The sequence below is a fragment of the Suncus etruscus genome, chromosome 4 (genome assembly GCF_024139225.1).
Source record: "Suncus etruscus isolate mSunEtr1 chromosome 4, mSunEtr1.pri.cur, whole genome shotgun sequence".
Lineage (NCBI taxonomy): Eukaryota > Metazoa > Chordata > Mammalia > Eulipotyphla > Soricidae > Suncus > Suncus etruscus.
The window spans coordinates 84,034,874-84,061,695 of NC_064851.1; the positions used below are offsets into that span (position 1 = coordinate 84,034,874).

Genomic DNA, 26,822 nt, shown 5'->3' on the forward strand with positions numbered 1-26,822 from the left:
AATGCAACTCTGATCTCAAAGCCAAGTTCAGGGAGATTAGTGGAAAAGCAGACATGCATGGGCAATTTTTGAGAGAATTGCCCCCCAGCTTCCCTGAGCTTTCCGGAATGTTCATGCGCACCATGTGCCTTTTTGGAAGCACATATTCGTGTGAAGTTATTCTTTACATTGAACTTCAATAAGTCAAAGTACAGGTCTAGACTTAATTATCATCGTCAAGCCATACTGAGGGACTCAACTGCTTCCTCTCTAAAGCCAAATGTGGTTCAGATTTGTGAGAAGCGCTGCCAAATCTCTGGCAGCAAGGAATAGGCAAAAGATGCCATGTTCAGAATTGTTCATGATCTTCACTCAATGTTCTATTCATGTTCAGAAGAAATAATTAAAATTGTTAATAATGACGTTTGAGGACTTTTTTTTTTGTGAAATCCCTTATGCGGCCCTGCCTAACCCCGACTTTGCCTCCTGCGACCCCCAGGTAAATTGAGTTTGAGACCCCTGCATTAGAGGTACCCGGCACACTGGTATTGAATATGGTTCACATCATTATAAAACCTTGGACCTGAAGCATTTGGCCAGGTTTGGTCCCCAGCATCCCAGTTTTATAAGCCTGCTAGGAATAATTTGAGTGAAGAGCCAAGAGAAAGCCCTGAGCACTGCCAGTTATGACCCCAAACAAAAACCAAAGTTACTTCAATAAATATGTAAATTAAAATTTTAGGTCTGAAGGAACTATTTCCTCTTCTGGGAGCAGTAGCTTTCGCCAGCATGAGGAATAGCAAGGCTCCATGATGAAGGCCTTTTTACCAAGCTTAGGGGGTTGCGGGGCTTGGGCTGACCCCAACAGCCTTCCCTCTCCATTCTCCTGGACTCTGGGGCTATCCCTGGGTGTCCATACAGGGGGCCAGCGAGGTGGGTGCCAGAGAGGAGTTTAAAGGAGACACTGGCACAAGAGGGGCTGGCTTGGGGAAGTTGCCAGCAACTTTCCTTCCCACCAGTGTCCATTCTCATCCCATGGGGGTGCTAGTATCCCTGCACGTAGTTTAATAGGATATAATAGGGTTTAATCTAGGTTTACCTTAGAAGAATGGGCATTGCCCATAAACCCCTGAACCATGGATACCATCTATGGAAACAACCACAATTGTCTAACATCACCAGGAAGCAAACCTCTACCAGGGAAGACCCTACCTATACCCTAGCATTAACTTACTCCAAAGAACATTCTCTTAACACCCAGACAACTTAACAACCTGCTTGCAGGGCAGGGCTCTCCATATGGTGAGGTGAAACTGGAGACGCTCCTCATCATCCTGAAGGAAATGCACAGACCAGATTCTAACTACAGAAACATGACTGACACCAACAACAGCTAATGTGCGAAAAAAATTTCACCGAACCACAGAGAATGACTCAGGGGCTGGACATAGTATGCCTGGAGCCCAGAGTTGGTCTTATGCCAGAAAACTTCAGGGGTAAGGTCTCCTTGTGTTTAGGCCAAGGCCTTCTCTCCCCCCCCCCATTTTCCCCTTATTTTGTTGTACCTCTTGCAAACAACAATTGCCACAAAAGAAGAGTTTACTAAACGTAAAAAAAAAAAGTAACCGTAGTAAAATGCCTCTCAAGGGATGGGAAGGAAGGAGGGGGGATATTGGTGGTGGGAATGTTGCACTGGTGAAGGGGGGTGTTCTGTTTATGACCAAAAACAAACTACAATCATATTTGTAATCACGGTGCTTAAATAGCTTATATATATATATATAGAAATTTAGGTCTGACAAAGTAACCTAACATGATTTTCTCCTTATGTCAATGAAAAGCATTTTCCCATGAAGTTTACTTAGAGTCAAAACCTTAAACAGTAATAATGCAATGTCAATCTTACCTATCTATTCTGAATAGCAAACCTAGAGGATAGTAAAATCCACTTGCACTATGCCAACAATAATCACTGTAAATGGCTATCTTTGAAACAAGTATCATCACCTCTAGTGTATTCTATTTTTACAGGAACTTATCACATTATGACTCAACCAAAAGTATTTGTTATAATAAATACACAAAAGACAAAGCCAAGTACAATTTTTTAATAAAGATAATTACAAAAGATGGAAACATCAGCTCAGAAAGGCCAATTACTTCTTTAATAGATCAGTTTTTTGACATAATACCTCACATCAATTTTAAATACTATCACATAAAGCATGGTGAAGAAAGGAAATTTTGCTTCATAATTAGAAAACTCACAATAAAACTTGCCAAGAAAAACAAAACAAAAAAGCCATTTTGAAAATAAATACAGTCCATGCCAAAGTAGTATAAAATGAAACCAGAAGTCTTCAAAAAAAGAAAACATTTTCTTCCCAATATTTCTTCACTTCTTTTTATGGTGTCTTGAAATTAGTGAGATTCAAATTCAAGGGTTGTTGAGCTGTTCTGATTTGGCTCTGTTAAAAGAAAAATTAAGTATTTTAAATGACATACATTTTAACTTAAATGCAATGAACTATCAATCAGGTTCCACAGGTGGATACCAATTAAAAATGTCATTTATGTTTTTGAACTAGTAAATGCATTTACCTTTAGTCTAGTGATTTTGTAATTCACTCCAAGGTATCCAATATAAATGCTACCATAACAGTAGCCAAATGATACCCCTCAGTAACAATACTGCAAACCGGGGGCCGGAGAGATAGCATGCAGGTAAGGCATTTGCCTTTCATGCAGGAGGTCATTGGTTCGAATCCCGGCACCCCATATGGCCCCCCGTGCCTGCCAGGAGCAATTTCTGAGCCTAGAGCCAGGAATAACCCCTGAGCACTGCCGGGTGTGACCCAAAAACCACAAAAAAAAACAAAACAAAACAAAAAACAACAACAAAAAAAACAACAATACTGCAAACCAGTGTTAAAAAGAAGGGGAGAGAGGAAGAGATAAGTAAAAAATGCCTTCCTCTGATTTAGGCAGTGGGAAGGTCAGGAGGGAAACTGAGTGGGAAATAAAATGAGCACTGATGAAGGATGTTGTAAACTGCATGACTGAAAATCAATCATGAGTAACTTTTTTATCTGTGGAAAAACGTAAATGTATTATGTACAATCTTGTAACCATGGTATTTAAATGAAGTAAAAATAAAACTGTAACATAAAAAAATTAAACATTAACAAATATTTTGACAATAAAAGTATTAATAATTTTATTTATAATTGCTCTATTGCCCACTAATTTCTTAAATCTTACATTATGAAAGTCAGATATAAGTATCAGTATGTTTGTTAATATTAAAAAATTCTGAAATAAGAAATGTGACCTACCCTTTGGTATCTGTTTTTTCACCACTATTGTCCTTGGATTTATCTTCTTCCTTAACATCTAAAAGCAAATATTATTACAAAGGTCAGAACCACTTGGAGTTATATATTTTAAATGTATTAATATATATTTTAAGTGTATTTACTTAGAATATTAAAAGCTGCTGTATACCAATATACTACCCTCAAATTCTGTAACTAAAGCCATTTTGTGTTAGGTGTTAACACAAAAGAGAGCAAGTATTATAGTTGAGATTTCTTCTGTGAAAAACAGACATGAACAAAGCACTGCAGGAGGTGTGGGAAGACTGTCACACATTTGAAAGTTTGCCTTTAGAAATAAGATGTTGATGCCTAAACTGTAATTTATGTGAATTAAACTACATACAAATTGATTAAGCTACATACAAGTTCACCAACAGTGAACATCAGTGTCAATAGTTAACAAGTCCTTTTTACATAAAAAGGCTGTCATTACTTTACAGGCAAAATTTGTAGTACACATATCAAAGTTCAAAGTGGCTTTAGTTTTGAAGAAAAAAAGCTCAGAGATAAAGCGGAACTTATGAAAGTACTAAAACTTTAATCATTTTATTTTGTGAGGAGGCAGGGTGGAGGAGAACCTTCCAAGTCATTGCTCAATTCTGGGCAATATCTGGTCCACTGTACTGGTGGTTCAATACTAGGCCCAAGACTGCTCTTATCCTGAGGTGCCCACACCAGTGGCTGGCTCAGAGCTTTCAGTCACATGCACATCCTGTATCTATCCTAACCCCTGTACAAAATAGTTTCCCCAAACTTTTATATTTTAATGAAAATAGTTAAAACAGAAATAGAACTCTAGCTGCTTAAATATGCTAACCAAAAAGTGAACAATTCCTCTAAGCAAATGAAAACTATGAGGCAATAATTTGGTATAGTATAAAGCACTCTAGGTAAGCATTTCAAGGAACTGGTCTAATAAATTACATATTAAGAATGACATTTGTGGGCTGGAGAGATAGCATGGAGGTAGGGCGTTTGCCTTACACGTGGCCAACACAGGACAGATCCTCATTTGAATCCCAGCATCTCATATGGTGCCTGAGCCTGCCAGGAGTGACTTCTGAGCACAGAGCCAGAAGTAACTACTTAGTGCTGCTGGGTGTGGCCCAAAAGAAACTTAAAAAAAAAAAAAAAGACATTTGTTCCAATTTTTAATTTTATTTTGGACAGACAATTCGAAGTTTTAAGATGGGATCAGGAAGGAAGAGATTAGGTAGCTATAATTTTAAGTTGAATACTTGAAGTTTAAAATCTACAGGGGTATGGTAGGCAGGGTGTTTGGGCTGCTCATCACCAACCATATTCAATCCCATTCAGTCTCCTGAGAATCGAGCCAGGAATAATCTCAGCATCACCATGTGTGCCCCTCCACTCACATATCTACAGTATTGTTTTCTATCTTTATGCTATGAAATTTTAACTATTTCAAGGGCTCTTTATAATGAAGAGATCTACCATCAAACTTGTAAAGATTAGCTGGAAAAGAAGGGTTGACAGATACTACAGTGGATCTTTAAGATATTATGTCCCATTAAAGACTATAGATCTTAAAACTAAAAAAAGATATGCCCCTAGTCATGAGCTTAAGTTTAGCCTAGCAAGCAGTAAGACGTAAAATTGAAATGCTATGATGTGTTAAGTAAAATAACCAATATATTACAGAAGCACTAAGCATGCATACATATAAAAGATAATGGTAGTAAATATAATATAGCCCAAAAGATCTGTTTTAAATACACAATCTGATAATAAATTTTAAAGTATCTCTTCTCAAACCCAGTTCCCAAACCCCTTTCTGGTGCATGTTTCAATAGTTTGAGCCTTTCAAAATGGTCAAACTGGTATAACTTAATAACTTTTAGAGTTTAATTATTTATTTTTGTTTTTTTGGGCCATAACCAGTGACACCCAGAAATTATTCCTGGAAGGCTCAAGGGACCACAAGAGATGCCAAGGATTGAACTCAGCCACAAGCAAGGCAAATGCCAGACCCTCCATGCTCTATCACACTGACCCCATTGAGCTTTATAGCAAATAAACTTTAGGCAGTTAATACTGCCTTATAATGCAGTACTACTTGAGGATTGCAAATGGACCAATAAGACATATATTCCTAATCAATACCACAGTGCACTATCACACTACTTTAAGCCCACACAAGAAGGTAAAATGGTTTCCTATACTTTATGAACAAATATTGTACTAGGTAGAGCTCTAAAATAAATACAATTTATTCTGTATTATCTACCATAAACTCTCCAATTTAGGGAGGAAATATTGAAGTGTGCCAACCAAACAGGGTTCAGGATCTCTGGAAATTTAAAGCTCTTGCACTGAAATATGCACTCCACTCCTTCATGCCATCTACCAGACTCATCTAGCCTTTCTAACAGTAGACTTTAAAGAGTCCATAAAAGGGTGAGAGAGACTGTACAGAGGGTAAAGAGTTTGTCTTATTTCAAACCCAGTACCACATGCCCTCCAAGTTCCATCAGTAATGATCCCTGAAAAGTAGTGCCCTAGAGGGTGCTAAAGGATGTGGATCAAAACAAAAGTAATCCCAAGGAAAAAAATGCAGCTTTTAAAAAAAACTTACATTTACCAAATATCACATCTGACCTGCTTTTTTGTCCTCTGTTTCTTTCTTGTCCTCTTCAATTCTGGCTTTCTTTGCTCCCTTCTTATGATCTGCCACATTTCTTCGACCCCCTTCTCCTTCATCCTCAGAGTCTGAGAATTCTTCATCGCAAGCTATCCGTTTGTCTGATGCGCGAACTAGTATTTTAATAAAAACATTGAAAAAGCAGTCACAGGTTTTCTAAGTTACAGTATACTCATGCACAAAAGTACTAACTATACAAAAAAAATTAGATTTGATTTAGGGAGAAGTAACTCAAATAAGCATGAAAGACGCTTTTGGATCTCATTTAAAACTTACGAAGTCTGAGGTCAGAGAACCATAACCTTGGACCCACACATTGACCCACTTGCTCCAAAGGTTGAATGAGAACTGTCAGCATCTAAAATGCATTTTTTGCAGGGGGTGGGGAAGGAAGGTACATTGGCGGTGGGAATGTTGCACTGGTGAAGTGGGGGTATTCTTTTTTTTTGACTGAAACCCAACTACAATCATGTTTGTAATCATGGTGCTTAAATAAAGATATCACTTCATAAAAAATGGGCACTTTCTGAGTTGAGAAGTGAAGAAAAAAATAATTAGTAGCACCAAATATGAGAACATCTATGATTCCATGCATACTATTACACTATAAATCAAGTAATTACAAAGTTCCTAAAGAGCTAAAATCTCCAATGTCATTTTAGATGATAAGCCAAATAATAGAACAAAATATTCATATCAAACATTATCTTACTAGAAATTCTCTTATCTGGATCTTCTCCATCTTCATCTCCACTGTCTTCATGAACAGCATCTTCTGGTATTGCTTGCATTTGAACACCAGGTGCATGAGGTAACATGCGTAAATTTTCAAATAAACGCTGCCTAAATTACAAATGCAAGCTATCAGGCAAAATTAATTTTTTTCAAATTCCTCTGAAATGTAAAAACACTTAGGGGAATAGATGTGCATTATTCTTTGGCTTTGGGTCAGCCCCTATGGTGTTCAAGACCTATTCTTTGCTCTATGCTGCTTAGGAGATCACATATAGTACTGGGGGTTAAACTAGAATCCTGTATAATCTCTCTGACCCTAGAAAAAATTAATATACTCCTTGTATCTAGATCACTATTTCCCAAAGTGGGTAATAGCAGCCTCTGAAAAGTCACTCATTTTGCAACTTATAAGATGTTAGGTGATCTTTCACCTTGATAAGGGGGTGGTATACTGAATTACGTTTGGGAACCTCTGCTCTAGCAACTTATGATTTAAGGTTAACATGTACTGAGCATTTATCAATGATCAGAAAGTACAAGTATAAGAGCTAAAATACAATGGCTAGGTGTGACAGAGTACAGTGGAGAAAGGACTCAAATCCAGGTTTATGTATCTAAAAGTCTCTAAGACTTATATAAATTTTATAGCAAAATTTTATAGTATTTTTGCAGCTTAGAAACCCATTTTAACAGAAAACAATTTTAAACTATGAAAGCTTCTAAAATTATACCAAGATAATTAATGTTTATCAAAAAAATGATGGCTTACTTTATCTTTTCCATATATTCTGGAGTGTTCTGGTTTGTCATATTTGAGGGACTAATATGAAGTTTGAAGTCTGGTCCAAAATATTCAAAATAATCATTATATGGCAACTCTATTAAAAAAAAGTTTGAAATTAAACAGTTGTTCTTGTTACATGTTTTAGAATCTACAGTAAACATATTATTAAACATCTATTTCTACACACTGATAATGTATCCAATAAAGATATGCTGGGGCTGGAGAGATAGCATGGAGGTAAAGATTTGCCTTGCATGCAGAAGATTGGTGGTTCGAATCCAGGCATCCCATATGGTCCCCTGAGCCTGCCAGAACGACTTATGAGCATAGAGCCAGGAGTAACCCCTAAGTGCTGCTGGGTGTAACCCAAAAGCCAAAAACCAAAAAAAAAAAAAAAAAAAAAAAAAAAAAAGATATGCTAAGAATACTCACCATTGGGAATTTCACAATCAAGGGCAACTGCCGTCTCATATGTCCAACATCGAGCAACGTTACGGATTGTATATCCACCTCCTCCAAGCATCAGTAACGGTAAGTTGAAAGTTTTTACAACCTCAACACACTTAGCATGTCCTAAAGCAAAAAAAAAAAAAGATTTTTTTTTCCTTACTTTAAAAGTTTATAAAAGAATTTGTATATCATAAAGAATACATAATACTCAACAAAATGGATTTTCTAAATAATTTTTAAGTTTGAATCCAAATCTAAAACTTAGGTGGACCTTTTATTACTTAAACCTTGAGATATTTATGTGAGGTTACACAGGGTGAGTGGGAGGGAGGTTTCAATGAAACATTACAAATACCTACAATTTATTTGCCTTATCTCTTTTCCCTAGAATTATCATACAGAGGAAATTGTAACACTATTTTTTAAAGATTTTAAAAATTCAAACGGACTGGATAAATTATACAGTAGGTAAGGCCTTTCACCTTGATGGAAGTTGACGAGCTTCATTCCCCAGCATCCCACAGGTTTCACCTTGAACCACGCCAGGAGAAAGCCCTGACCCCAAACAAATTACAAAAAGATAGATGCTTTAACTACAGATTATTTTTAAAGTAATGGTATTATAAAAACTGTTCCTTGTTTAAGATTATACCAAAAAAGTATTAAATACTAAAAGCTTCAACAAATTTTTGTGTCAAAATTTGAGTATAAAAAATACAAATCTGTACTTAAAATATCACAATTCAATAAGCAATTACAAGTTATCAACTTGTAAAGAATTAACAGCTCCTCTTCAGGAACACAAATTAAACTTTAAAGAAAGGATGAAGAGACAGTCCAAAGAAAAAGTGTTTGCCTTGCCTATAGTTAACCTGGATTCAATTTCTGGCACTGCATAGCCATTGAGCACCACCAAGAGTGATTCTTGAGCACTAAGCCCTGAGCTAGGGTGTGATAGGGGTTGGGGATTGGAACAATAAATAAACATCCTAGCCCCAAAAAAGTACAGAGGAAAAAAAGTCATACATAAAAAACCATATATAATTAGTTTTGGGGTCACACAACGGATACTCAAGTAAAAGACTACATGCCACTAGTGCTGTGAGATTGAACTCCCAGGGTCAGTTATTTAACTACCTTAACTTCTATCTTCTCAATATAAATTATTTTATTTGATTGATTGGTTTTTGGGCCACACCCAGCAGTGCTCAGGGGTTACTCCTGGCTCTGCACTTAGAAAGGCAGGCAATGTGGATGAATTGCCTTAATAAAACTCAATCATTCTTGTTTCATAATGAGAAGTGAATATATGCAAAGATTAAAAATAAACACTTAATAGTAGCAAGTTTGCATACTACTTAGAGAACAGTAAACACCAAAATATTTATGAATAAAGTGAAAATACCATGACTGGAACTCTAAGAAGCTTTATAAAAGTATTCCTATATACACATAAATTAGACAAAATAATTTACTAAAACTATTTAAAAAATCAGTTCCAATTATACAAACCATACACAAAATACAATGATTCTGTGTTCAGACAGACAAAAAAAATGTACAACTTTTATCAAAAGTTCTTAAGGAATGAAATTTTTCTGATATTACCTTTTACATGACTTACCTTTGACAGTCAAATTGAAGCAACCAAGTCTATCACCAGATAGTGAGTCTGCACCACATTGTAGCACCACAGCACTAGGTTGATACATCTCCATAACCTTTGAGATGATCTACGTTCAATATAATAAATGTTAGTATTCTACAAAGACTTTTTAATTTTATTTTGACTTAAAAATTAATACTTACTGGCTTAAATATCTGTCCATATGACTCATCATCTATACCATCTCTCATTGGAAAATTGACGGCATAGTATTTGCCTTTTCCTGCACCAATATCCTAAAATACAGTTTTAACTGTTAGTATTTCACAATAAAAGCTGACATATTCGTTCAAATACCTTTAAGGATTAGACGACTAGGAAACAGCTGAAAAGATAGTATATCAGGAGAGTGCTTGCCTTGCATGTAGCCAACCTAGTTCAAAACCTTAATCCCTGACAACCCATATAGTTCCCCAAGTACCACCATAAGTGATTCCTGAGTGCGGAGACAGGAGCAAACCCGATAATGCCATATGTGGCCCATAAACCAAAAGAAAAAAGGGAGACTAGGTAACAAGATCTATTTATGACTCTAACTCCAAGCTGAGAATGAAAATAATATACAGTATCAGTTCCAATTTTTTTTTTATTTTGGGTCACAAAGGGCAGCACTTAGGGGTTACTCCTGGTTCTACACTCAGAAATCGCTCCTGGCAGGCACCAGGGACCATGTGGGATGCCAGGATTCGAACTACCGTCCTTCTGCATCTAAGGCAAACACCCTACCGCTGTGCTATCTCTCCGGCCCCCTCAGTTCCAATTTTTATGGACTGCTTATAGAGCTATTGAGAACCAGTTCTAAATACTGTGTAATAATTATTTGGGTGAAGAAAAAAATTTAACTAGTTAAAGGCAGTATAAAGTTCCATACTGCATTAATTCAAAACAACTGCTATGAGAAAATACTATAGAAAAGATATACTTTAAATTCAATAAATCCGGTTTCAAATCGTTTCAGTGGCACATGTGCAATTCACTATTGGGGAGCTTCGTGTATGAAGGAAAAGCCTAGACTTCTGAAGTTTTAACAGCTACAGACGAGAGCTATAAAATCTAGTTTTTAATTGAACCTGAAACAAGTATTTCTAGCTTTTGAGTCAGTCCACTCTCTAGAGTTCTTCAAGAATAAGGTTATGAGCTGAAACGGCAGGACTGTCCTAACTACTTTTATTGTTGTGATCACTGTGAGGAGAAAAGAGGAAGGAAGATAGTTTAGTGGCTTAAAAAACAAACAAGCTGGGGCTATAGGATAACACAGTAATAGGGCATATGAATTGCACACGGCTAACTGGGACAGACCTGGGTTCAATTCCCGAGCCTACTAAGAGCAATCTCTGAGTGCAGAGCCAGGAGAGCGCCTGAGCACTGCCGGGTGTGCTCCCAAAACAAACAAACAAAGCAAAACAAGCAAACAAAAACTGTAATTAATGCCCCATTTTTCTTTTTTGGTTTTGAAGTCACCACCTCACTGAGTTCAATGCTCACTCCTGGCAGGGCACAGAAGAACATATGGAATTGTCAGGATTAAATCTTCATGGCCACATGCAAGACAAGCACCCTATCCACTGTTCCAACCCAACCTACCCTCCCATTGTTCTTAAATATAACTTCATAAATTTTTATATAGCATATAAATGTGAATAAACTAAAGTACTGCATGTATCTTCATACCATTGAATAAAAAATACAGCTGGGCATACTATTACACTAACCAGTGGTCGGCAACCTTTTTTGTCAACTGAGCCAAATCTCGCCAAACCACGATTGAAATTTATTTTAAGTTCATAAGATTACTATCAACCTAAATTTAATCTTCACAGTAGGACAGAATCAGTCTTACCCTCAAATCTCCAGTACCAGGAAAGTACTCCCCATATTTATGGAAAGATACTGTCATTACACGATCTGTTGTATAAAAAGCTTCTTCAACACCATCACCATGATGTATATCAATATCAATATATAAGACTCTCTGATGATACCTGAAAATAAAGTTATATTTTTTTAAAAGTTAAAAAATAAAGAAATACTACCAAAAAAAATGAAGAAATACCATTGATTCTATGAAATTACTTATGAGCTCTTGTATACCTGAATATTTATCCCTATCTTGCATTATAACTAAGATAACAAATATCTGAAGTTACCATTCAACTTTTATACCAGTGAGTCTGTAACTGAAAGGAAATCATTACTGGTGTCCCCAAACTTATTTCTTAATTTAGATGAGAAAATGTATATGTCTGAAACATGTTTCTACATATTAACTACTAATTATTATTCTACACATTAACCATTAAATTACTGCTTTAGACCAGCAATGGGGAAACATTTTTCCTGCTAAAGGCCATTTAGGTATTTTTTAATACCTAAGTGGTATTAGTACATATGAATATATGTACAAATGCATCATACTTGTGTCTGTGTCTTACATACAACTAACGTGTAAAACTAAAGTCTCGGGCAGTCAATGAGAAGCTAACCTGTCATGTACCAGAGCCAAATCACATTATTTCATTGGCCTTATATGGCTCACTGTTCCCCTCTCCTGCTTTAGGACTCTTTAAAACCTTTCTAGCAAATCTTCAAAATTTTAGGAGTATTGAAAATCTGAGCCCATAACTAAAATATAATTAATGTCCTGTTTGTACAAGCTTTGAAATTAGAATCATTTTAATCTTATTTAATCTTATTCTATTTTTGAGCTAGATCCCACAGTACCCTGTGCATACTCCTGGCTATGTGCTAAGGAATCACTCTAGGTGTTGCTCAGGGGAAATCGTAGCGCTGAGAATGGAACCTGGGTCAGTGGTACATGGCAAGCACCCTGTCCACCACTATAATAGTTTCCTGGCAGCAGTATTTTTAAATGATCAAAAATAAAAAATTTTATGTAAAAATTAGCATGAAATTCAAATGTAAATGTGCATAGTGCTATTAAAACTCCATTTATGTATCTGTTTATGGTATATTTTGTGCCTCAAATGCAGAAGCTTGAAGTGAGAGAAGCCATATATGATACCCATTACTTAAAAGTTGCTTGGTGTTGACCCAGTCAGCCAGCCGAGAGTCAACTTTCTCCTTTCATCCTCCTTTCTCCCCTATCCCATCTGATACTTCAGGACTGAGGATATTCCCCCCCAGCTGATGACAGCTTTTCATTCTTCTAACAGTAGTTATATAAGGCAAAAGAAATTGGGATACACGACAAGGCCAGGGATATATATATGGTATAAAAAGATATCATAGACATAAATAACGTATGCTACGGCCAGAGTGATATTGGGGAGGGTCCTTGCTTTGCACATGGGTTTGCTCCCTAGACAAGCACCACCTATGGTCCCTGATCTCAACATGAGTGATATCTGAGTAGTCAGGAGTAAATTCTACACACAGCCCAAGTATGCCCCCCTCCCCACTGCAAGAAAATACAAGATGACATTAGTAAACAAAAGCACATAAAATTACAAACTCAGAGGAATGCACTATTGAAAAAAAAAACTTTAGAAAATCAAAGACAAAAAAATGCCTCAACATCACAGAATTTCTTCACAAAATTTTAGAGAAATCATAAGTTATTGTTAATATGTCTAATGTCTGAGTTAAGAACTGCAGTCAAAGATAACTTCAAAACTATTAGGGCTGGAGAGATAATATACCAAGTAAGACATTTAACTTATATATGGCTTACCCAGGATCAATCTCTGGGACCAAAAATAGTTCCTTGAGTCCTACAAAAAGTGATACCTGAGCAGAGCCAGGGATTAGACTCAAATGCCACCACATGAGACATAAGAAAACAAAATAACAACAACAACAACAAAAACCCTCAGTATTTTAGGGACAATTATATCCCCATTAAAGAACACAGCCCCATTCAAGACACCAAGCCAGATCCATTCAATACGGTGAACTTCTTTTCAGCAGTTTTTAAAACTCCAGAAGCTAAAAGCTAGAAAGATGGCATAGAGGGCAGGGTGCTCACCCAGTGCACAAACAAATGAGCTTAATCTCCTGCATCCCAAAGGGTCTGGCTGAGAATGGCCAGGAGTGATTCATAAGTGAAGAGCCAGAAGTAACCCTTAAGCATCATCACCAGCCAGCCCCCCCTCCCAGTGTTAAAATATAAGTCTTAAAGCAAGTAAGGAGAGAGTCAACACTTCAACACTGCCTTAAGTTGCCAGTGTAAGCCCCCAAACCATCTCTTCTTCTTGGAAAGGCACTCAGAACCATAATGGGGCAGTGGTCCAGACATCAGATTCTAGCTGCCCCTGGACTGAGGAGGACCATCCTACAGGAATACAAGGTGCACAGGCATGAGCCTCTTACCCACCACTGGAGGGGCCACCAGGGTCCCCTCCCCTTATCTGGACTACTGCAAGGAGATTGTAGGGGCCAATATAGTTGCATGGGGACTTAATCCCCATTGAGGACTTAATGGGATATGGCTTTGTGTATCCAAGGGACTGATCATCTAAGTGTTTGCCACTGTTTCTGCAAACCCAGATGAGTTTTACATCAAGGTCATCTCCCACCTCAGGCTCAGTCAGGCTCATACCTGGCAAAAGAGGAATGGGTGATAACAAGTTGAACTGTCCCAACAAGTAGATGCTGATCAAGATGTTAGCTGAAGTTGCTCTCCAGAACAGGTGGGGACTAGACCTAGGCTCTGGGGCAACAATGTTTCTATGCCAACTGCAGCAGATGAAGGCTAATTTGCAGGAGCAGAAAAGGAGATGCAAAGATTCTGCCACTAGTATGAACAGTGGTTCAATCACCCAGGAAAACTTCCCTGATTAAGATTCCTTGTGCTAAGGTCCCCAATAACTGCCCACAAGTAGGGAAAGGATGTGAAACCTCAAGGAGTTGAAGTCAAATATTTGACTCAGGCCCTTAAGAAGAGGAGAGAATGCTGGGATCTGGGTTCTGAACAAGGAGGGACACCATTTTGTAATGGCAGGCTTCTTCTCAAGTTCTAAGCAGGAGAGATGCCATTTTCTAAGAACCAAATGGTATAGATCTTCACAGCCACAACTATCTGCGCATACCAGGCAGCCTATCCCTATTAGTGAAGGACAAGGGAGCAGTAGGAAAATATGCCTAGACAACAGCCAATCATTCTTTTTTTTTTGGTTTTTGGGCCACACCCGCCGTTGCTCAGGGGTTACTCCTGGCAGGCACGGGGACCATATGCCATATGGGACACCGGGATTCGAACCAATCACCTTTGGTCCTAGATCGGCTGCTTGCAAGGCAAACGCCTCCGGGACCTTGCATTCTTTTTTTTTTTTTTTTTTTTTTTTTTGGTTTTTGGAACAGCCAATCATTCTAAAGGAGATTAGAAAGCTGGAAACTCCCTTTATCCCTTCCCTATATAATCTTCCTCATGCCCTTGGGCAGGGTTCATCTCTTTCAGATAATGGCAATTTTAGGTAGTTATATACACTTCTCTCTCTTTTTTTGTTGGGCCACACCCAGTGCCCCTCAGGGGTTACTACACACTCAGAAATCACTTCAGGCTTGAAGGATCCTATGGGATGCAGGGGATGGAGCCCAGCTCTGTACTGGATCAGCTGTGTTCAAAGGCAAATGCCCTACCACTGTGCTATTGCTCCAGCCCCATACTTCTCACTCTTAAGTTAATAAGAATCCAGCATATTTCCTATAACATTACAATGATTATTTTCAACCCATTATTTTTTTGGCATAAAAAAAAAAAGAACCCTGGGGCCAGAGAGATAGCATGGAAGTAAGGCATTTACCTTGCATGCAGAAGGTCAGTGGTTGGATTCCAGGCATCCCATTTGATCCCCTGAGCCTGCCAGAAGTGATTTCTGAGCACAGAGCCAGAAGTAACCCCTGAGCGCTGCTGGGTATGACCCCCCCCAAACAAAAACAAAACAAAACAAAAAAGAACCCAAGTTTCTAGTCACAACACTGTAAACCAGTAGTGAGACCTCTTTAAGTCATAAATCCTTATTACTTTGATCAAAAAACTTTTACATGAGAAAATATAAATACGAATGAACTTACTTTAATAATTCAAGGATGGCAAGCACAATATCATTAACATAACAGAATCCTGATGCTTCTGACTTCTTAGCATGATGTAATCCTCCAGCCCAATTAACAGCCATATCAGTTTGTTGTCGGTTTAACTTTACAGCCCCAGCTAAGAAACAAGACAGGGAAGACTTAAAAATTAAACAGTGGGCCAGAGATAGCTCAATAGGTTGAACACGTTTCATATACTGGAAACCTGCATTTGGTCCCCAGCCTTGCCAGTAGAAACCCCTTTAAGCCAAATCTGAGTGTAGCCCAAGCACTGCCATATGTAGACCCAAAATGAAAATACTAAGTAAAAAAATGTTATAATTGGACAAGAGTCCTAAAGGAAAGAGTATACCATAATACAGGAAAAATACTGCATTTACAAAAATTGAGAATCAGTCTAGGTATTAGCATTTTGCCTTGAGAAAATGATTCTCCTCTACCTGCAATCTAATGAATAGTAAATATAAAATAAGAAACTAAAAAGAGGGCCCGGAGAGATAGCACAGCGGCGTTTGCCTTGCAAGCAGCCGATCCAGGACCAAAGGTGGTTGGTTCGAATCCCGGTGTCCCATATGGTCCCCCGTGCCTGCCAGGAGCTATTTCTGAGCAGACAGCCAGGAGTAACCCCTGTGCACCGCCGGGTGTGACCCAAAAACCAAAAAAAAAAAAAAAAAAAAAAAAGAAACTAAAAAGAGAGAAAATGTTCTATGAATTAGGCCCAGAAACAGTTCAGCTAAAAGGGCATTCAGCCAACGTTGGTTCAATCTTAGCATTTCATAGTAACCTAAGAATAGCATTTCATAGTAACCTAAGAATAGCCAGGAGTGATCCCTAAGTGTAGAACCAGGAGTTATGCCCGAGCATCACTGGGTGAGAGAAAATAAATTCAAAAACCACCAACAAGAAAATATTCTACATATTTCTTTATCAAATAGCATAATCATGGAAATGTATCTCTTTTTTTCTTTTTTTTGTGGTTTTTGGGTCACACCCGGCAGTGCTCAGGGTTTATTCCTGGCTCCAGGCTCAGAAATTGCTCCTGGCAGGCACGGGGGACTATAAGGGATGCAGGGATTCGAACCGATGACCTCCTGCATGAAAGGCAAACACCTTACCTCCATGCTATCTCTCTGGCCCCGGAAATGTATCTTAATGGTTGAATACATGCTTTACATGTATGAAGCCCAGGTTCACAACAAAATACTTCACTCTTCCCTCAAAAGCAATGATGAGCATACACATAAATTTTAAAAGCAATTACATAAATTACATAATACGGGGGGGGGGGGGAACGCACACACAGACAGTGCAGCAGGTAGGTCATTTACCCTGCATACACAAAACAAACCGGATTACACCCTGAGTTTCCCATATGATTCCCTGAGCACTGACAGGAATAATTCCTGAGTACAGAGCCAGGATTAACCCCTGAACATAGCTGTATTTGTAGATAGTTGAAAATTAGTAATAATAGAAGAGATAATAGCATTTTTTATGGATATTCTACTTTAGATTAAGACATCTGTAGTGAAAATGGGTTAACAGGACTGATTTGAAATTTATGTAATTCTGATATAGATTATGATCATAAATAAACCAGATTCATTACAAAATAAAAATATTGTATGTAAAACTATAAAATGATGAGTTATTCAGGAAATGTTATAATATAAAAGGAAGTTATGCATGTTTAGCCCATTATATTTCAGTACTGAACAAAAGAAAACCAAGAGTGATTACTTTTTGTTATTAAAATCCACCTCCATAAAAAAAGTGTTATTTATTAATAATTTAACCACTGAACACAGACCAAAGGTTGAAAAAGCGCTATAAATGAAATTAGGTTATTTACCAACTGAGCCACCAGTTGAGAGTTGACAAAACTCAAAGAGTCCATCAAATACTGGACAATCTTCTCCAACATTAACTGTAAAAAAAAGAAAAAGAAAGGAGGGTCGTTATTTCAACCAATTCAGTTAATTCATTAAAGGTTTTTCTTGCAAAAATAACTCCTTAGTAATACCTTGCTATCTGATACAACCTACATGCAAGCTTGAAATTTGAATATACAATCATTTCATCCAAGTAAATTTTTTTTTGTTTTTTTCCACACCTGGTGACGCTCAGGGGTTACTTCTGGCTATGCGCTCAGAAATTGCTCCTGGCTTGGGGGACCATATGGAGGCTGGGGAATCAAACCGTGGTCTTTTCTAGGTCTGCCACTTGCAAGGCAAACTCCCTACTGCTGTGCCACCGCTCTGGTCCCTCATCATGCAAGTAATTTAAAGAGTAAAATATCAAACACTATGTGAAAATATCAACCACCAATAACTGTCAGGACTTGTATCTATTTTTCTGAAGTCAGCTTTTTCTTGTAAAAGAATGTATTTTTATTTACCCCTCAAAGGACTTAACTTTTTTTTATGGTTTTTGGGCCACACCCGGTGACGCTCAGGGGTTACTCCTGGCTAGGCCTCAGAAGTCACTCCTGGCTTGGGGGACCATATGGGACGCCGGGGGATAGAACCGCGGTCATGACTTTTCCTTGGCTAGTGCTTGTAAGGCAGACACCTTAAGTCTAGTGCCACCACGCCGGCCCCAGGACTTAACTTTTTAAGGCATTTCTCATCATATATATGAAAACATAGATTTTTATTTAGCTGTTCCATGGTTTTAAATTTTTTTTAACTCTTTTTGTTTTTCAGTCATACCAGTGTGCTCCAGGAATCCTCTGGGAAATTGAGTACTAAACCAGAGTCAACAGACTTCATGCTAAGCTAGCACCTTACCTGCTGAACTATCATTCTGACCCCTGCTTATATTGTTTAATGAGTAAATATGCAGATCATCCGTAACTAAAATGCATTTCACTGATAATTAAAAACATAGAACTCAAATAGCTTTCTAGCCCTGTGGCCAACTAATTCTAAAAGATTAGAATTAACTTGATGCATATTGTCAAAGGATACAGAAAAGATACTTTTCTTTTGGTATTTGGGTCATATCCCGTAGCACTCAGGGATTAGTCCTGGCTCTATGCTCAGAAATCACTCCTGGCAGGCTCAGGGGAACATATGGGGGTGCCGGGATTTGAACCACTGACCTGCATGCAAGGCAAACGCCCTACCTCCATGTTATTTCTCTGGCCCGTGAAAAGATACTTAAGGTATAGAAAATAATAAATACATGACAGGTCGCATAAAATATTTAGTTCCTAGGACTAAAAGATAATATGATTAAACATGTATAACTTCCTTTCTTCCAAAATATAACTTCCTCCTGAATAACTGTCATCATTTTATAGTTTTACATGCAATGTTTTTATTAGTTTTGTAATGAATCTAATTTATATTCATAATCTGAATCAAAATTATTTAAATTTCAAATCAATCCTGCTTCAAATCACTACAGAAATTAGTGAATTTCTAATCTAGAGTAGAATCTTCCCAGAAAAATGGTAATATCTCTTCTAATGTTACTAGTTTTCAACTACCAATCTACAAATATTACCAAGTCCACAAACATAAAAAGGTTGAAAATGGAGGTCAGAGAGATAGCATAGTGGTAGAGCGTTTGCTTTGCAAGCAGCCGATACAGGACAGACGGTGATTTGAATCCCGGCATCTCATGTGGTCCCCTGAGCGAGCCAGGAACGAATTTCTGAGCACAGAGCCAGGTGTAACCCGAGTGCCGCCTAATGCGACCCAAAAACAAAACCAAAAAAGGTTAAAAATGACTTATCTATTTACCTGGGAGCCGCAGGAGGCAAAGTTGGGGTGATCCTTGAGTGCAAAGTCAGTAGTAAGCCTTGAACATTGGGGGTTGTGACCCAAACAACTAAAACAAAAAAAACAAAAAAAAGGATTCCTCTAGGGCAGGGCCAGGAAATGTTGTACAGAGGGCTGCAAACGGCCCGCGGGCTGCGAGTTTGAGCTGTTTTAACATGATTTTTTTTTTTTTTGGTTTTTGGGCCACACCCGGTAACGCTCAGGGGTTACTCCTGGCTATGTGCTCAAAGTTGCTCCTGGCTTGGGGGACCATATGGGACACCGGGGGATCGAACTGCGGTCCGTCCAAGGCTAGCGCAGGCAAGGCAGGCACCTTACCTTTAGCGCCACCGCTCGGCCCCCCCCCCCTTTTTTTTTTTGGTTTTTGGGTCACACCCAGCAGTGCTCAGGGGTTATTCCTGGCTCCAGGCTCAGAAATTGCTCCTGGCAGGCACGGGGGACCATATGGGGTGCCGGGATTTGAACCGATGACCTCCTGCATGAAAGGCAAACGCCTTACCTCCATGCTATCTCTCCGGCCTTAACATGATTTTTAATAAAATTATCAATAGAAAGTGATAATACTTTAACAACTAATATAAGTTGGTTTTTTTTTTGTTTGTTTGTTTTTTTTTGGCCACACCCGTTTGATGCTCAGGGGTTACTCCTGGATAAACGCTCAGAAATTGCCCCAGGCTTGGAGGGACCATATGGGACACCATGGTCTCGATTTTTCCTTGGCCACGGCTTGCAAGGCAGACCACCTTACCTCTAGCGCCACCTCGCTGACCCCTAATATAAGCTTTTTATAAAGTAGAAATATAATACTTATAAGTAGAAACTTACATCTCTGCATCTGCTTACTATACTCAGACATGTTATCTGGTCTTATTGAACGTAAAAATTTGATGTATTCATCACTGTGGTATTTTGTCATTTCTTCAGCAGTGGCTTTATGGGGCCTCTGTAAAGAAAAATAAATATCAGAATTGTTCAGAGTAATCAAATGACAAATATACAATTCCCTAATAGTCTTCTGCAAAAAGCTTAGTCTTGCCCAAGGGCAAATTTGAATTACTTTATTTAAAAAAGTTTTCTCTGTTATGGTGTTGGTAGTGCAATAACTTTATACATCAAAAGCATATGCACTACTATAAACTATTCCATCAATAACAGATTTTAGTAAAGCGTTAGCTCAACAGCAACAAGAATTATTTCTTTGAAGTAAAAATAGGTCAACAATACTCAAATCCATACACAAATTCTACTTTCATGTCCCACCATAAAGTTTGTCCTACAGTGCTTTCAACTGGCACTCTGCTCACCTATATACCCTTTCCTTTGTCTATAATAACCATACTCGTTCCATAGATGTTTCATTTATGACATAAAAATCACAGAAGCTTTCCCCAGTAAAGTCTTACTGTTTTCTAAATGTCTCTATCTGAAACAACTCACATTTTATCTGACACTCTTTATGGTTCAAGTCTTTCTTTCCCACAGCTAGGTTGCTACACCTTGTATTTATCTATATATGCACTCATCTTTATCTATAGAAACATACAGGCAGTTGTGGTTTATATGCATTCTGCCGGCACACATGAACCAATAGTTATTTTTAGGCTTAATTTGTATATTTCTTTTTAATTTTTTTTACCAGTGCCTGGCCAACTCTACCAAAAATTAATTACTGTTACAAAAACACTTAGTATGCTAAACTTAGTTTTTCTACAGTAATGTAAGTATCAGGGGCAAGTAAAACTTTTGTTGGTTTTAACTCATAGCTATGCTGTGCTTAAGGCTTATTCCTAATCTACTAAATAAATGCCTTTCAATTGAAGTTTCAGCATAGCTGTTAAAAAAGGGTATCAGTGGTAAACATACTTCTACCCAAAAGCATACTCACATATATTTCCATTTTCCTATATAAGCCATAATTTAGCAGCAAGTTATGAGTCATGCGAATTCTATGTGGTTTCATGGGATGACCCTGTCCATAATAATAATTTCCAATGTCACCTAAAATAGAAAGGAAACAAACTGAATAAAGATGAGAATCTTCACAAAACATACAACTTGTTGATGCTCACCATTAAAAGGCACTTACCATACAAAATATAACTTAAATTATTAGCTATAAAGGTAGCCTACATAATTGTGAAAATACTTTAGAAAATTTGACACTTTTTATACATCAATACTTCATTTTCAAAGATTTAGAATCTTTTGAACCATTCAGGACTACAGTGTTGTAATTCCTAGCTCTTTAATAGCATCTTATACCAAGACCTCGAAAGTTATGCATAAGATTTAAAAATAAACAACAAAATTGTATTTTCAGGGCCAGAGAGATAGCACAGCAGTAGGGCATTTGCCTTGCATGCAGCTGATCCAGGACAGACCTGTGGTTCGAATCTCAGTATCCCATATGATCCCCCAGTGCCTGCCAAGATTTCTGAGCTCAGAGCCAGGAGTAACCCCTGAGTGCCGCTGGGTGTGACCCAAAAGCCAAAATCCAACAAAAATTGTATTTTCACCTACCCAATTTTAATGAACTAAGTATTTAGTAAACCTGTAGTACTTTTGTTTGTTTTGGTGCCAAACTAGACAGTGTCAGGGGCTACCCCTGGATTTGCGTTCAGATCATTCCTGAAAGGCTCAGGGGTTTAAATTTTATTATTAAATTAGAGGAAAGTCATTTTGACTCCAGGTCAGAAGCACCAGAAGGGGAGGGGCTTTCCAGGTACACAGTACCAAGAAACTGAGGCAATGGGGTCCTCTTTGATTCAAAAGAGACATTTTCACTGCTAGCTTTCTTTCATCTGTCTTCTATTCAATGAGCCCCACAACACAAAAAAAAAAAAATCCCACCACACTGCAAAGGTCACAATCAGCAGGCAACACAGATCACCCACCTGGCTTATTAGTTCACAGAGGATGATAGTTCTGAAGATCCAACTAGTATCTGCAATATAGCCTCTGATAAGGACTGATAAGAGGTAAAAGAACTCAAAGAAATCATGGGACAGCTTATAAGACTCAAGAGATGAGTAGAAATGAGAAAACTACAAACAGAAATGACAGAATTGAAAAACTTGGTAGATGGGACAGAAGCAATAAGCACAGCAGTAAGGCATTTGATTTGCCCACAGCCAACACAGGATGGACCCCAGTTCAAATCCCGGTATCCCATATGGTACCCTGAGCCTACCAGGAACAATTTCTGAGCACAGAGCCAGGAATAACCCCTGAGAGCCACCACATGTGACCCAAAAACCAAAAGAAAAAAGAAGAAAATAGAAAAACTTGGTAGATGAAATGAAAAACTTATAGAAGGGTATAGGAGCATTACAGCTGCTGAAGACAGAATCAGTGAGCTCAAAGATGAGCTGCAAAATGCCTCCAAATAACAGCAGAAAAAGAAGTCTTAAAAAAAAAAAAAGAAAAACCTCAAAATAAACAAATTTATAGAAATTTTAAAGATGAATTAAACAGAACCAAGATAAGAATCACTGGTGCCCCAGAGAGCCAGAAACAAAAATCCTATGAAGAAGCAACAATCAAAGACAATGCTAAAAATTTCTCAGAGCTGAAGAATGCATATACTGACATCCTGGACTGCTCAAGAATACCAGCTCAGAGACCAAAGCATCCAAAGGCACACCCTTGTCATTATGTTATTATGAAAGCCACTTATGAGATAAAAAACTAAAGCAGCAAAAAAGAGAATATATACAAAGGAGCATCTTTAAGAGTTAGAATTATCATAAGCAACTCTCAGGTCTGAACGTAGTGGTGGTATAATGTGAAAAAAAAATTCAACAAAATGAGCATACCAAGAATATTTTACCCAGCCAGACTTTTATTCTAGCTTGAAGGAATTTTGAAAGAAGGGAACACAGCTTCAGCAGCTCAGAACTTTACAGACGGGCCCGGAGAGATAGCACAGCGGTGTTTGCCTTGCAAGCAGCCGATCCAGGACCAAAGGTGGACCATATGGTCCCCCTTGCCTGCCAGGAGCTATTTCTGAGCAGACAGCCAGAAGTAACCCCTGAGCACCGCAGGGTGTGACCCAAAAACCAAAAAAAAAAAAAAAAAAAAAAGAACTTTACAGACACAAAACCAATTTTAAAAACTGGAGGGTATGTTAGGGTAAGACAAATCTCAGACACACAGCAAACTTTTACCAAAAAAAAAAAAAAATCAACAAAAGGAACCAATAGGTAAGCAGAAGGAAATAACAAAGCTTAGAGCAGTAATCAATGAAGTGCAAATCAAAAAGTCTGAAAGATCAACAAAAATCAAAAGTTGGGAAAAATAAATAAGACCACTAGCAAAGCTCCCAAAGAAAAGGAGAGATCACTACAGATACTGCAGAAACTACTTTGAGAAACTCTATGCCACAAAACATGAGAACCTGGAAGAAATGGGTAAGTTCTTGGACTCTTATAATCTTCCACGATTAAATCAGGATGATCTAGGACAAGGGTCGGCAACCTGCACATGTGGCTCTTGTGAAGTTTTGCAGGGCTCTGACAGCAGGACTGATAGCGGGGAGTGCAGAGAGCAGTGTCACTTACCACCACTGCCTCCAGGCACTGTGTAGCATAAATCTCATTAAAGAGGTAAATTAGATATTTTAATTGGCTATTAATTTGCAAACATATATTTTACATTGTTAAGTGAAAAATTTCTTTTTTCTTCAGATCAACAGCTAACTGCATGGTCCTGTCTATAGCATTAAGATAAGAAAGAATGTATGCAATGCTATATTTGTTTTAAATGTCTGCAATGGTTTTGCAGCTCCCAGATATTTTCCCCCCTTCGGAAATGAGTCCAAGTGGCTCTTTATATCTTAAAGGTTGCAGAGCCCTGATCTAGCATATCTAAACAGAACCATCATTACTGAGGAAATCAAGTCTTCCCAAAAACAAAAGTCCAGGCCCAGATGGTTACACTAATGAATTCTTTCAACCCTTTCAAGAGGAATTACTACCAATCTTTTCAAGGCTCTTTCATGAAATTGAAGAATCAGGAATACTCCCAAATAGTTTTTATGAAGTTAACATCACCCTAATACCAAAATGAGACAGAGATGCTGCAAAAAAAAAAAAAAAAAAAAAGAAAGGAAGAAAACTACAGACCAATATCCCTGATGAATACAGATGCAAAGCTCCTCAACAAAATTCAATTCTGGCATATAGGATCCATGCACCATGATCAAGTAGGTTTCATTCCAAGAATGCAAGGATGGTTTAACATACATAAATCAATCAACATAATACACCATATCAACTAAAGGAAAAAAAAAACCCATAAGATCTTATCATTAGATGTGGAGAAAGCATTAGATAAGGTCCAACACTTATTCATGTTAAAAGCTCTCAACAAGATGGGAAGTAGGAACTTTTCTCAATACAGTCAAGGCCATTCCATAAGCCAATGGCAAATATTATTCCCACTGGGGATAAACTAAAATCTGGTACAAGACAAGACTGGCCCCTCTCACCACTCCTAATTAACATAGTACTGGAAGTACTTGCCATAGCAATTAGACAAGAAAAAAGTATCAATTGCATCCAGATAGAATAGGATGAAGTCAAATTCTCACTGTTTGCAGATGATATGATACTACAGATCCTGAAAACCCTAAAGAGTACCATAAAGCTTCTAGAAACCATAAATTTATATAGCAAAGTGGCAAGCTACAAAATTAACACTTAAAAATCAATGGCCTTATATTGTTACTCAACCCTATGGCACAGTTATTAAAGAAAATGAAGACAAGAAGCTCATTGTTTTCAAAGATATGGATCATTTCTTTAAAACCTCAATTTTGTAAAATAGCATTCAATATTTTATAATTTTGGAGCCCCATCCCACAAAAATTATGCAAGCAATCTAAATGGTTTTTTGTCCTAAGGAAAAAAAAACTGTTGACTGGTTTATCAAGAATTCTCCCAAAATAAGTTAAAAAAATACTTATTTTCCTCAATGTCAAATTCTGTAAAGTTTTGTTGCCATATCCTTTTAAGCAAGTATGTCTCAGTTTTACCACAATTTTTAAAAAAATCTGTATTTAATTCACTTTACCTAGTAATGCAAATTGGTCATTCTAAATGTTATTCAATTTCCATAAAAATACTTAATTTGAAAAAATTACAATTATTATCTGCAAAACTAATCTATCAAAAATCCTTGAGAATAGATGTTTTTCAAATGTTATAAATGTAGTAAAGTCAATGTGCGTATATGATATTGTAGTACATGATCAATGATCTATAATCAGACTTAGTTCTTGGATTCTTTTGACATTTCAGAACTGAATGCTTCTTTACCCCTTCTAAGCTGATTTTAAAATTGCTCAGGGGAGCCAGAGAAATTGTACCTGCATGTAGGGTGCTTGCTTTGCATGCAGTTAACTGGGGTTTAGTCCCTGGTATCTCAAGAAATAAAGGAAAAATAAATTCAGGAAATGAGTCACACATATCAATAGTGCAGCAAGGATAGCATTTGCACATGACATGGGTTTGATATACCAAGCCCTACCAGGAGTAAACCCTACACAAAACTGGTGTAGCATCCCCCCCAAAAAAAAAGATTTAGGAAAAAAAAAAAAATAAGCTACTGTATTTTGTCTACTACAGATCAAGTTAGTGCTTTTGCAGTTTAATATACTGACTTCCATATTATCACATTACTCAATTTTATTGCTATTTTATACATAGGCACCACTAAGTATCAGAAACTTCTCAAGTTCATGTAATAAATCAAGAACTTATGTATAACTGGGTATTGAATAAGTCAGTGAACAAAAGCATGCCTTAACAAAAGAGTTTCTCTCAACCTAAAGGCTTAAACCAGAAACTTTATAATCAGTTATTCTGTATACTTGCCTCAAACTGATTTCCAAACCAACAAAAAAAATTAATACTGTTACTCTGAAAATATCCTTTAAAATAGTATCCATTTCTTTTTAAAATGAAATTGTACTGGCCCCGGAGAGAGAGCACAGCGTTGTTTGCCTTGCAAGCTGCCGATCCAGGACCTAAGGTGGTTGGTTCGAATCCCGGTGTCCCATATGGTCCCCTGTGCCTGCCAGGAGCTATTTCTGAGCAGACAGCCAGGAGTAACCCCTGAGCACCACCGGGTGTGGCCCAAAAACCAAAAAAAAAAAAAAAAAAAAAAAAAAAACTGTACATTTGATTTCTTGATGTCATTATTTTAAAATATTTGAGGAAAGGTTTGGACCAAACCAGGTTGTGCTCAAAGGCTATATACTTCTGGCTGTCCATTTCTATCAACTACAAAAATATTTTTTCTTGGACCTGGCTCTGCACTCAGGAAT

At 37.6% G+C, this 26,822-nt stretch overlaps 1 protein-coding gene across 1 annotated transcript in view; it reads right to left on the reverse strand.

Moving 5' to 3' along the window:
- Positions 1–2,072: 2,072 nt before the first annotated feature.
- The window catches only part of HDAC2 (histone deacetylase 2), a 29,889-nt gene continuing 5,139 nt past the window's right edge, over positions 2,073–26,822 (reverse strand). The window contains exons 2-14 of the mRNA XM_049771194.1: positions 21,381–21,493; positions 20,321–20,438; positions 17,560–17,634; positions 15,687–15,825; positions 11,494–11,635; positions 9,797–9,889; positions 9,612–9,720; positions 7,970–8,110; positions 7,523–7,631; positions 6,731–6,861; positions 5,976–6,131; positions 3,315–3,372; positions 2,073–2,447 (exon numbers count right to left, since the gene is read on the reverse strand). Coding sequence (XP_049627151.1) covers positions 2,417–2,447; positions 3,315–3,372; positions 5,976–6,131; positions 6,731–6,861; positions 7,523–7,631; positions 7,970–8,110; positions 9,612–9,720; positions 9,797–9,889; positions 11,494–11,635; positions 15,687–15,825; positions 17,560–17,634; positions 20,321–20,438; positions 21,381–21,493 — 1,415 coding nt within the window. The 3' untranslated portion in view covers positions 2,073–2,416. The remainder of the gene's footprint in view (positions 2,448–3,314; positions 3,373–5,975; positions 6,132–6,730; positions 6,862–7,522; positions 7,632–7,969; positions 8,111–9,611; positions 9,721–9,796; positions 9,890–11,493; positions 11,636–15,686; positions 15,826–17,559; positions 17,635–20,320; positions 20,439–21,380; positions 21,494–26,822) is intronic.